We start from the raw sequence: 13223 nt of genomic DNA, 5'->3' as shown, positions 1-13223 counted from the left end.
GTCCAGGGAAGGCATGGCTTGGCAGTTCGGGCTGGACTGTTCCCATGAGGCACAGGGTCAGACTGATTTGCATATGGCCATCTCTGAACTGGGGTGGCAGAGTGGGCTAAAGAACGGTGATGGATCAAGCCCAGATCTTTTGACTGGGTGTGAGTGTTTGATTGGTTCTGATGCTCCGTCCATCACCACCCCCTTTTGTACCGCTTTGTTCGCCATAAGTTGGCAGGGTATGCTCAGACGTGAGTCCCTTGCTCACTTTGCCCCTGGATTCAAGCAAGCCTGGCTGAAGACGGCTGAAATGCCAGAAACCGGCCCTAGGAAGCTTGTTTCCGGTCCAGGGAAGGCATGGCTTGGCAGTTCGGGCTGGACTGTTCCCATGAGGCACAGGGTCATACTGATTTGCATATGGCCATGTCTGAACTGGGGTGGCAGAGTGGGCTAAAGAACGGTGATGGATCAAACCCAGATCTTTTGACTGGGTGTGAGTGTTTGATTGGTTCTGATGCTCCGTCCATCACCACCCCCTTTTGTACCGCTTTGTTCGCCATAAGTTGGCAGGGTATGCTCAGTCGTGAGTCCCTTGCTCACTTTCCCACTGGATTCAAGCAAGCCTGGCTGAAGACGGCTGAAATGCCAGAAACCGGTCCTAGGAAGCTTGTTTCCGGTCCAGGGAAGGCATGGCTTGGCAGTTCGGGCTGGACTGTTCCCATGAGGCACAGGGTCAGACTGATTTGCATATGGCCATGTCTGAACTGGGGTGGCAGAGTGGGCTAAAGAACGGTGATGGATCAAACCCAGATCTGTTGACTGGGTGTGAGTGTTTGATTGGCTCTGATGCTCCGTCTATCACCACCCCCTTTTGTACCGCTTTGTTCGCCATAAGTTGGCAGGGTATGCTCAGACGTGAGTCCCTTGCTCACTTTGCCACTGGATTCAAGCAAGCCTGGCTGAAGACGACTGAAATGACAGAAACCGGTCCTAGGAAGCTTGTTTCCGGTCCAGGGAAGGCATGGCTTGGCAGTTCGGGCTGGACTGTTTCCATGAGGCACAGGGTCAGACTGATTTGCATATGGCCATGTCTGAACTGGGGTGGCAGAGTGGGCTAAAGAACGGTGATGGATCAAACCCAGATCTGTTGACTGGGTGCGAGTGTTTGATTGGCTCTGATGCTCCGTCCATCACCACCCCCTTTTGTACCGCTTTGTTCGCCATAAGTTGGCAGGGTATGCTCAGACGTGAGTCCCTGGCTCACTTTGCCACTGGATTCAAGCAAGCCTGGCTGAAGACGGCTGAAATGCCAGAAACCGGTCCTAGGAAGCTTGTTTCCGGTCCAGGGAAGGCATGGCTTGGCAGTTCGGGCTGGACTGTTCCCATGAGGCACAGGGTTAGACTGATTTGCATATGGCCATGTCTGAACTGGGGTGGCAGAGTGGGCTAAAGAACGGTGATGGATCAAACCCAGATCTGTTGACTGGGTGTGAGTGTTTGATTGGCTCTGATGCTCCGTCCATCACCACCCCCTTTTGTACCGCTTTGTTCGCCATAAGTTGGCAGGGTATGCTCAGACGTGAGTCCCTTGCTCACTTTGCCACTGGATTCAAGCAAGCCTGGCTGAAGACGGCTGAAATGCCAGAAACCGGTCCTAGGAAGCTTGTTTCCGGTCCAGGGAAGGCATGGCTTGGCAGTTCGGGCTGGACTGTTCCCATGAGGCACAGGGTCAGACTGATTTGCATATGGCCATGTCTGAACTGGGGTGGCAGAGTGGGCTAAAGAACGGTGATGGATCAAACCCAGATCTGTTGACTGGGTGTGAGTGTTTGATTGGCTCTGATGCTCCGTCCATCACCACCCCCTTTTGTACCGCTTTGTTGTATGTACGTCACGGTGAAGCATTTAACCAAAAATAGTACACCGGGACACAGTCTGTAGACGGTCCATAAACCTGCTGAATAAAAGTAGTATCTGGTAGGCAAACAATAGACGACATTGTAGCTTCTATTCTACAACGACAACGATTTTATCACTTTACCAACTTAAAAAGAGATATCATGCACACTGACCTGTCTTGCTCCTGCTATTGGCAGGACATCTTCCCGCAAATTCTGCCGGCAAGTCAATGTAATTGTACAAGCGTGCTACATAAAAGTATGCTTGAGGGGGGAAAGGACAAAGTTTCCAATGCAAACCAACAGTGGCGGTCCGCCCGTAATAGTTACCAGGGTGCCACCGAATAGTGGCCCTGATAACCCTAAATGAGGAAGAAAAATAAATGCAGATTAAATATGCTGTTGGAGGCCGACAGAACCAACATATAGGGTGGAGCCATCCTGTCAACTAACCTGGGTCTAGTGGTCACGGAGCTGAAAGGTCCCTCTGTGAGTTAAGCTGGTGAGCACAGCATACTTGTCTCACCCGGCGTTAAAGTCGAGTGCATTCCGGAAAGGAAAGTAGGACTAGCGATCGGGGGAGGCCCACTTAGCATAGGAAAATAGGCGCCATATTGGAGTGTCGTTTTAGCATGCAAACTTGTGATATGGGACATGCAGTGAGATACTTAGAGAGCATGTAACAAGTTAGTGTTGAAAGAAAGATGGTTACAGTGATTGCAAATGATATTTATCACTAAAGCAACCTGATTTCATTGTATAAGAGAGAAGACCATAATTGTGCACAAGACCAGCTAAATTTGCTTGGCACAGGACCAGCACATGTGAGTTACATGTGTGAGTTAGTCCAGTGTTTATTACCAGTTTTTAGGAAATACCGTACACGTACCAACTAAGAAGGAAAAGTTCATAACCATGAATTAATATTGATAATTACAATGCCCAAAATGGGGAAAAGGAATATACACAATGGGTATTGTGACCAGAGGAAGGGGCTATGACATTCGTTAATTGCCTCGGGTGAGGCCGGGGTATTGTAATTGTAGAGCTTGGCGTAGGTGGTTTTGAAGGTGTCAAGGATACCTTGGGTTAACGATGTAATCACACCGTTGGTATTTTTTAATGCAGCTATGAGAATTTTCTTTTTGGTTTATTTTAGGTAATTGGCCAAGGATTTCCCTGTTTTGTTACAATTGCAGAGTTTACCCGCGATCATTACGTCAACCCATTTATGCGCCCTCTTGCTAAGAATTTTATTGTACTCGTACCTGACTGAGCGGATTTTGTTTAGGACCACTGTAGTGCTAGAGGCACTCTTGTGGTTTGTCACTCTGTGATGACCTTTGACTACCATTATTTTAACTGACTTTAGTGTGTTATTTTATCCTAGTCTGGATGTACGATGTCTGGCATATGCCTTGCTTCTCTTACAAGTTTCCTTCTTGTAATCTTGCAGTCTTTCAGTGGGAGCTGTCACAGAGTAGACAGCCTTGCCAAGAACAGAACGTGTGGGATGTGCATTTGAAAGCGTGAAAGGGAGAGAGAGTTGTGGAATGTACTTTTTGGTCTCGAAGTGCAGTGTTGTGGACAGTGATGCACACATGTGCATCACTGAGCTGTCACAGAGTAGACAGCCTTGCCAAGAACAGAACGTGTGGGATGTGCATTTGAAAGCGTGAAAGGGAGAGAGAGTTGTGGAATGTACTTTTTGGTCTCGAAGTGCAGTGTTGTGGACAGTGATGCACACATGTGCTAGGTGTTGTACATTGAGAAATGAAGTGTTTGAATCTATAAGCAGTTGTGCACAATTGTGCATTGTGTTGTACACTGATGAGAATTATGAAGTTCTTACTTTTGGCTTTGACATTACCTCATGTCATCCTTTTTCCGGACTTTGCCTTGCTTCAGCTTTCCTGCGTGCACAGCAGCGCTCGCAAGTTGTTTGGGTTATTCACGTTCAACGATTGTTTTTTGTTTAATGTACTCTGAAAGGCTTTGTGAGCTTAGTCAAGATAAAGGCTGGAACATGCGAGATTTATTTGGAGAAGGGGACGTGAGAGCTCCTTCCTGCCATGGGAATGCTTGCTTGGAACCTATCCAGTTCTGGTAAGATTCATCTGGCGCGGGGGAGGTCTTTCCCGAACCTTCTAGTGTGTTTAAAACTGAGGGTTGTTGACTCAGAAACCGGGAGTTTGGAATCTGAGTGGGGATGGACGCGTCTACCTCGGAGTGTGGAACCCCTGGTTGCTGAGGCTCACTATCACGGCTGTTTAACTTCCCCAGTCAGGAGTGAGTGAGATGCAGTGTTTGCACCAGGTGAATACTGAGTTTTGGTTATTGCCATTGTGATGTTTGGCCAGTGGGTTTGATCATTTGATGTATTTTGTTTGTGATGTGTGAGTGAGTCAAGGTGCACCTCGAAAGTAATCATTTGATGTGTATATATATCTTTCTGATCTCTTGCAGGACGTCCAGTATATTTGCTTGAATCTTATTTAATATTATTTGCTGCTTGTTGATTCATCAGTATTATTCATGCATTATATTTACCAAGTGTGTTATTATTGCTTGCATATAAACATATATATATATATATCTCTTTGTGTATTTGAATCTTGTGCATTTGGCATCTGGGAAAGCCTTTCTGTTAGAGAGCATTGTGTAAAAAAAAAACCCAAGCCTTATTCTAAGAGAGAGAGTCCTGTAAAATAAAACCCTTTTCTAAAGGTGCTGTGTTAAAGTCTTTGCTTCGCTGGGTGTTGAGCCATCGTGTGGGAGCTGTATTATCTGATAGGCGCAAGCAAGACAGACCACTGATCCTTTGGTGTGTCTGAGCTGTGAGTTTACGGTATGTACCTCTGTCTCCAATGCCTGAAGGTGATTGGATATTCCTTTGATTTTGGCGGATATGAGGTTAATCAGCGTGCCTCTCAGGGTGGCCTTGAGGGCATCCCTTCTTATGGTGGGAGATGTGTTGCTGGGAGGGTTTCTTTCAGAACGTTTTTAATGGTGTGTGCAATTTCTATCTTAGAGTTAGGATCATCTAGTAGTTCGTCGTTTAAACACCATTGTCTCGTCGGGGGTGTTGGGTCGTTGAGAGACAATTGATCGGACACTTATGCATGGTTGGAGACCACAATCCGTTCAATTTTTGAGGTATGTGTGCAAGTTGGAGAAGTGATTTGCTCACTAGGATATGGCCTATTCTCGAGAAAGAAAGGTGTGGGGCTGAATAGAAGGTGTAGTCGGATCCTGTGGGGTTGTGAAGTCACCATATGTCTACTAGATTATTGCTATTGCAGCAAAGTTTCATCTGTTTGTGTGAGTTGTTACTTATAAATTTATGTACCGAGATCCTGTCAACATTCCCATCCATTGGGAGGTTGAAGTCTCCACCCAGAATTACACCCAAGTTATCCAGGAGTTTGACGAGTTGTTTGACTGTGTTTTTCCAGAAGGTTACTGCATTATCATTTGGTGCATATATATTAACTATAAACAATTCTAGGTCCCTTTTCTTTACTGTAGAGATGAGTCAGCTGCCCTCCTTTTCATGAACATGAGATAACATGGACATGTCAGCCTTTTTCGATATCAAAGTGATAACACCGTTCTTTTTATGCAGGGCAGTTGACAGTCTTGCGACTGCGACCCAAGAGTTATAGAATTTAGCGCCATATATAGACTGTAGGCGGGTCTCCTGTAGAAGGATAATGTCACCTTTGAGTTTATTACAATAATGTGCCACCACTCTACGTTTAACAGGTTGGTTAAGCCCTTTTGTGTTAACGGAAAGTATATTTAAAAGAGTAGTCATTGCGAACAGGAGTGAGTTCTTCATGAGATAGACTGTAGTTCCTGTGAGTGTGAACATTGGGTTGAGTATATGAGGTGCGTTATGTACCTGAGGGCAATCAACATCTTTTGGAGGTGACTGTCCTTTAGAAGAACATGTATTGAGCTGCTGTGGGTTGGTGTATTCCATGGTGTATGGTTTAACGAAATGACATCCAAGTAACCATGGAGGACAAAGAAGGTCATGGAAGGAGAGGTGTGAAAGGAGGGAGGTGAGACATCCAGTGGGGAGGGAGAAGGAGATAGGTGAAGTGGGGATAAGAAAAAAGGAATCAAGCAGAGTAAATAAACCAGTAAACCAAAACTTAACAAACCATCCCTAGCTCAAAGAAACCTGTCGGAGGGATGGGCGGAAACAGAATCTAGGAGGCTTGCAATGTGGCTCAATTTTGATGAAATTTTATTCAACAGATATCGAATGTATTAAATTCCATAGAACTTGAAAGTTAAGGGCTCTCGTGATATTGTTTTCTCCGTCACTCCTCTCTCCTCGTATGAAAGTCCACTCACTCGGGTCAGTATAGAGTACCCCTGGAGTCACTCAAAGAGAAGATAACAGCGGTAAGTGGAAGGTCCCTATCTTAAGACTGGCTTACCGTCACCACACCCAGAGTGAAGTTCAAGGAAAGGGGAAAGATTTAAACTGTGTTCGTGCAGGAACTATGTTGGAGACTCCACGTTTCCCCTTAGGATTCCTTGTATCTCCTTTACATATAACAGCCTTATCCTGAAGGGAATGCCAAACATAAAGAAGAAACTAAATCAAGTATTGTCAACAGAATGTGAACATGCACACGCAGAACCAAATATATGGGAGAATTCCTCTTAAGTCCTACCAAACGTTATATGCAAGACACAATTACAAAACGATATGCTTTTTATCTGTCCAAACGCAGGAAAGAAAGTGCACCTATTAAGCAATTAACTTAGGCAAATGTTCACCTGGTGGCATTAGAAGGGGCCTTGGCATATATGCAGGGCATTCCCCTCCCTCCTGGCCCTTCTTTACTTCTGTAAGCCCCCCCCTCACTTTCCTCCCTCCAGCCCGATCCACTCAACGTCTCTGCCACAACTCTCCTGAGTTGCGGCGGCTTCACAGCAACCTCCGGGGGAAAGGAAGGAGGCGTCCACCAGTCTTCACACCAGTCCTCCGCCTCCTAGCCAGTCTTGTCCTCTTCTACTGCAATTCTTCGGTTCTTCCAGTCCTTCGGCGGGTCCTCCGCAAGGCTTCTCTCCTACAGTCTCCTTTTTGCTTCCGCGTCTTCTGAGCGAGAGAACTCCTTGGAATCCTGCTTCGTACATTGTCCTTGCTCCTCCTCTTCCGTCCTCTTTCCGCCTTTCCATTAGTTCCCGGGACTTCCTTCTTCCTGTGAGGAGGAGATAATCATTGTGGTTAACACTTTCCATTCTTTCTGGAAACCCGGACCGCCGCAGATGAAACACGTTGAGTTTCTGTCCTCGCTCCAGACTTCCCCCTCACATCCCCCTTCCCTAACTTTCTTGCCAGCAAGAAATGAATCAAGGGGGTATCTGGACAAATAGTCCGCATTGGTTTGGTCTTTTCCTTTTCTGTGCAAAGTGGTAAACCAAAAGGGTTGTAGGGATAAGAACTACCTCATGACTCTGTCATTGTGTCCCTTATACTTTGCGAGCCATTCCAATTGGGCGTGATCAGTGAATAAAATAAATTCTCAACCTTCTAAGTAATATCTAAGGGATTCAATGGCCCATTTTATGGCTAATGCTTCTTTTTCTATTACCGCATATCTCTTCTCCCGAGGGAACAATTTTCGGCTGATATACAAAACAGGTCTTTCCTGTCTTTGGGGATCGGTTTGGGAAAGTGCAGCACCTAACCCATGCTCTGAGGCATCTGTAAAATAAAAGGTTTAGTGTAGTCTGGACTGAGGAGACTAGGCCTTGATGTTATAGCTTGTTTTAACTGCTGGAAAGCTTGAAGAGCCAAAGCGGAAGGATGTTTTAATTCTTTTTCTGTTTTCGCATCCTTTCTCAGGAGATCCGTGAGAGGATTAGCTATTTGAGAGAAATCAGGTATACATCGCCGATAATACCCTAAAACGCCCAAGAATGGTCTCTTTTGGTTTGAGGAAAGGGTATGTTAGTGATAGCTGCTACTTTTTCTTCCTGTGGTTTTATCAACCCTTCTCCTAACAGGTATCCAAAGTATTTCAATGATTTCGCTGTTATTCGGCTCTTGGAGGGATTTATGATCAAGCCACTTTCTCTCAGGATTTGGATCACTATTTTCAAATGATGTAGATGTTGTTCCCAGGTGGTACTGTGCATTACTATGTCATCTATATATGCTGCAGCAAGTGCAGCACAGGGCCTTAAGACGGTATTAATTAACCTCTGAAATGTTGCTGGGGCCCCATGTAGCCCAAAGGGGAGGTCAGTAAAATGGAATAAACCCTCTGGAGTATAGAAGGCAATCTTCTCTCTATCTTGGCATTTCAAGGGTACTTGCCAATACCCTTTGCAGAGGTCCAGGATGCTTATGTAGCAAGCTTTTCCAATCCTTTCAATCTTTTCATCGACTCTAGGTAAGGGGTAGGAGTCAAACTGAGAGATCTTGTTGACTTCTCTTAAGTCTATGCAGAACCTGATGGACCCATCAGGTTTTGATACTAAAACGATAGGAGAATTCCAGTCACTGTTGAAGGGTTCTATAATACCCATCTTTAACATTTGTTGTACTTCATTCCTTATTGCATCTCTACGTGATTCAGGTACACGATAGGGGTGTAATTTCACTTTCTTCCCCGGAATAGTATGAAATGCATGTTCCACTAAATGTGTCTTAACAGGACTAATAGAGAACACTTCTTGTAGTGTGTGTAACTGCTCACACAGTTTTTGTTTCTGAGACTCAGGTAGTTCTGGATCTATACTACTGTGATAAAAGGGTTATGTTTGTTCGGCCAGTCCTAGCAAAGTTGGTATTGCCTGTTCCCATTTTTTAAATAGAATACTATGGAATATCTGGGTGTGCAATGGATTCTTAGGATCCATTTTGAGGCGGTATGTTACTGGAGTTATTTTTTCTATTATCTTAAACGGACCTTGCCACTGGCCTAACATCTTGTGATCATATGTGGGCATCGTCAATAAAGCAAAGTCACCTAGTTCAAGGGTTCGTTCTTTAGTTCTTTTGTCATAGTGGGTCTTTTGCGAGGTCTGGTCCTGTTCTAGGTGCGTTCTTACAATACATCGTATTTGTTGTAAATGGGTTTTTAAATTAAGAAAATATTCAGGTAGGGGCTTACCTCCTTCCTGTTCTTCCTCCCATTCCTCTCTCACCATCTCGTGTAAAGTGCATGGTTGTCTGCCATACAACTCCTCAAAGGGTGAATACTCTGTACTTTTTTGTTGTTTACATCGGATAGCAAAGAGGGCTTAAGGAAGCATGTCCTCCCACTTGCGCATTTCTAGATCAAGGAGTTTCTTCAGGGTGGTCTTTAATGTCGCATTATATCTTTCTACCAGCCCATCTGTTTGAGGATGATAAGCGGATGTTCTGATCTGTTTAATGTTCAACTGTTGGCACACCTGTTCCATAACTTTGGAAATAAATGGAGTGCCCTGGTCGGTGATGATTTCTTGGGGAAATCCCACCCGGAGAAGATGTTAACCATAGCCATGGCTATCTGTAAGGCATTAGGTAGTCTCAAGGCCACTGCCTCAGGAAAACGAGTAGCGCAGTCCACTAGGACAAGTACATACCTACACCCACTAGGAGAGGAAAGAAGGGGACCTATGATGTCCATCCCTAATCTGGTGAAGGGTTCTTCAATTATGGGTAAGGGTTGCAAGGGTACCTTAAAGGGAAGGGACCTGCTATTTTTCTAACAAATAGGACATTCTTTACAGTATCTATGGACTTGTTGGTAGATCCCTGGCCCATAGAATGTTTCCAGAATTACTTTCTCAGTTTTCTCACTCACAAAATGGCACCCCAGCAAGTGGCTATGAGCTAAAAAATAGCACTTTTTCTCTATACTTTTGGGGTACTAGTAGTTGAGGGGTTTGGTTCCTCCCCCACTTTCTATACACCAGCCCTTTTTTTTTAATAAAGAACAGGGGACCTTTTTGTTCTGGGTCTTTCACATCCAGGGCTCTATTCCAGGCCTCCCTTAAGGTTGGGTCTTCTTGTTGGGCTGCATGAAAGCCCAGACCGTACTGCCACATGGCATCCTCTTTTGGCTGAGTTAATGCTATTTGAATCCAGTCTTTCTTTTCTGATTCTTACTTTTCCTAGGCTTCCCAGGAGAAAAACCAAGATCCTGTTCTTGAGCAAACGGGGCAGTTTTTCTCCACTCGTCTCCATCTTCCCCACGTTCCTGCAACAATTGGTTCATGTAAGGATAATCTCTTCCTAGAATTTGTCTAACTGGGCAACTTAGGGTTAAGGCCTACTCACCAAGTGACTGGTCTTACTGGGGGTTCATGTTGTACTTGTACTTCGGTGGTGGGATACGGTCTATTATCACCATGGACACATTGAATGTTGACAAGACCCGTAGGTTGTGGATTCCCACCTGGCACGCGTTGTGGTCTCATAACACTATGCAGACATCCCGTGTCAATTAGGGCTGATCTATCCTCCACATTTACGCTCACAGTTCTATGATAAGGTAGTACTTGCCCCTGTTTGGCACAATAGTAGGATCGACTGAGCCCCACCTCCACGGGCTCTTCCTTCTGAGGACATACATGGGCTATGTAGCCGAAAGTTCCACAATTAATACATTGTGAACCTGAGGGGGTTGGAGTGCTGAGGGGTGCTGGCAAAGGTCCTGGCATTAAGGTGATTGTCTGAGGCTTTCTTGGGATAGGGTGTCGGTTAAGTTTTGAGGTTGCCCCCCCTGAGGAATACCAATGGGTTTTTTCCTTGCCTCTTTGTAGTTCATGAGCTCTCTTAAATGCACTAGCTATTTCAACTGCTCTTTCATGTTCAGCTGGGTGTGTTGTCGAAACCATTTTTGTATCGGCGGGTGTAGAGACGTTAAATACTGCTCCAAGTAAATTCTTTCCATGATTTCTTCTTTGTTAGATATCAACGGTTTAAGCCAACAATCTGCCATATCTTTCACTCTGTAAGAGAGAGCTCTAGGAGTCTCTTGAGGTCCTTCCTTAATCTGTCTAAGTCGAATACGATATGTCTCTTCATCTACTCCTAATCTTTCTAGAATATTTTTCTTGACTTCGTCGTATGGAATAATCCCAAGTGGATTGGCTGCCTGGTACGCGGCCTGTAGATCTCCAGAGAGGAGGGGTCCTAGATATTAGCCCCATTTGTCCAAGGGCCACACAGCCGCTCTAGCCATTCACTCAAAATTTGAATGGAAAAAATAAATCTGGATTATCCCCACTAACATACTTCTGTAAGACTACAGAGGGGAGAGTGGTATGTCCTCGCGGTTGACTAAGAGTGTCCGCCAATTTTCCAATCACTAACTCTTGGGTTTGACTTTGTTCACTTAAAGTTTTATGGAGTTTCTCCCCGTCTTTCTTCAGCTACAGCCAGAAATGTCTCCATAATGTGGCACAATCTTTCCTGTTTTTTTGCCATCTTCTGTACGGCAACCTCCATTTCCACAGATTCCACTTCTGACACCACTTGTCAGAGGGATGGGCGGAAACAGAATCTAGGAGGCTTGATATGTGGCTCAATTTTGATATAGAATGTATTAAAGTCCATTGAACTTGAAAGATAAGGGCTCTCCTGATATTGTTCTGTTGTTCACTCTTCTCTCCTTGTATGAAAGTCCACTCACTCGGGTCAGGATGGAGTACCACCGGAGTCACTCAAAGAGATGAAAACAGCAGTAAGTGGAAGGTCCCTATCTTAAGTCTGGCTTACCATCACCACACCCAGAGTGAAGGTCAAGGGAAGGGGAAAGAATTAAACTGTGTCCGTGCAGGAACTATGTTGGAGATTCCATGTTTCCCCTTAGCATTCCTTGTAGCTCCTTCACATATAACAGCCGTATCCCGACGGGAACGCCAAAATAAAGAAACCAAATCAAGTATTGTCAACAGAATGTAAACATGCATACGCAGAACCAAAGATATGGGAGAATTCCTCTTAAGTCCTACCAAACGTTATATGCGAGACAAAATGACAAAACTATATGCTTTTTATCTGTCCAAGTGCAGGAAAGAAAGGGCACCTTTTAAACAATTCATTTAGGCAAGTGTTCACCTGGTGGCATTAGAAGGGGCCTTGGCATATATGCAGGGCATTCCCCTCCCTCCGGGCCCTTCTTTACTTCTGTCAGCCCCCTCACTTTCCTCCATCCAGCTTGATCCACTCACCGCGTCTGCCGCAACTCTCCTGAGTTGCAGCGGCTTCACAGCAACCTCCGGGGGAAAGGACGGAGGCGTCCACCAGTCTTCACACTAGTTCTCTTCCTTCTCAACTGTCTCGTCCTCTTCTACGGCAATTCTTCGGCTCTCCCAGTCCTTCGGCGGGTCCTCCGCAAGGCTTGTCTCCTCCGGGCTCCTTTTTGCTTCCGCGTCTTCCGAGCGAGAGCCCTCCTTGGAATCCTCCTTCTTACGTTGTCCTTGCCCCTCCTCTTCCGGCTTCTTTCTCCCTTTCCATTTGTTTCCGGGACGTCCTTCTTCCTGTGAGGAGGAGGGAGTCATTGTGGTTAACCCTTTCCATTCTTCCTGGAAACCCGGACCGCCACAGATGAAACGCGGTGAGTTTCCGTCCTTGTTTCGGACTTCCCCCTCACAAAACCCATCCCTAGAAATGCGCAAGTGTGCATTTTTCCACCCTTCATTTATTAGGGACTACCTGGGCCCGAGCAGGCCAGTCCCAAACCGACTGGATAGCTACCCAGTCCTGCACAACAATGAAGTAGACAATCTGTTATGACCAAGGAAATGAGAACTGAAGGATTCTATTGGGCGCAGGTCACAGCACAAAGCGACCTTTGAGTACTGACTGGTAATGGGAACCCAATGTAGTTCTGATGGGTACAGGGCTGGTATTTCGATGTGTCTGGCTTTTACAGAGATCAGGTAGTGGGCCCCTCGGATGCAGTAATATGTATGTCCCACCTAGGTGTGAGCAGCGGGTGTCAGGTTAAGTTATGGAAGGATTGGGCAACTAATCATCCCACCAATTACTTAGACCAGTGAATCTGCAACTAACCACAACTGCTGGTTGGTGATATCGAATGTGTTGAGTGCATTGAACACATTGTATGTATTGTGTTGGGTGTATTAAGTGAACTGAGATCCAGGCCCCGTGAATACGCATCATATCCTAGTCCTTCCTTGGGAGAACCAGCATAACATTTTTCAGGGCAAGCCGAGTGAAAAGGCATGACATCTTGATTGAAATGTAAAACATGAAAGAACATAACATGTTATGATAGGGCCAAACTAACTGGTAGCAGACTCCCTCTCTCTGAGTCTGCCGTGGTCTAAGTGTCAGAGTCGTTCAGGTGC

General features: G+C 45.5%; 1 protein-coding gene across 3 annotated transcripts in view; it reads right to left on the bottom strand.

Annotated features, from left to right (window-relative positions):
* LOC146776116 (acyl-coenzyme A diphosphatase NUDT19-like) overlaps positions 1–13223 on the bottom strand; it is a 168041-nt gene that overhangs the window by 79885 nt on the left and 74933 nt on the right. Inside the window, exon 5 of one of the 3 annotated variants that reach the window (XM_085637635.1) lies at positions 6804–7108. The exons of the other annotated variants lie outside the window; for them this stretch is intronic. Coding sequence (XP_085493761.1) covers positions 6879–7108 — 230 coding nt within the window. The 3' untranslated portion in view covers positions 6804–6878. Of the gene's footprint in view, positions 1–6803; positions 7109–13223 lie in introns of those variants that run through there. 3 annotated transcript variants of the gene reach the window in all.

Source organism: Triturus cristatus, chromosome 12 (assembly GCF_964204655.1).
Source record: "Triturus cristatus chromosome 12, aTriCri1.1, whole genome shotgun sequence".
Classification (NCBI taxonomy): domain Eukaryota; kingdom Metazoa; phylum Chordata; class Amphibia; order Caudata; family Salamandridae; genus Triturus; species Triturus cristatus.
This window is presented reverse-complemented; position numbering and strand designations above follow the sequence as displayed.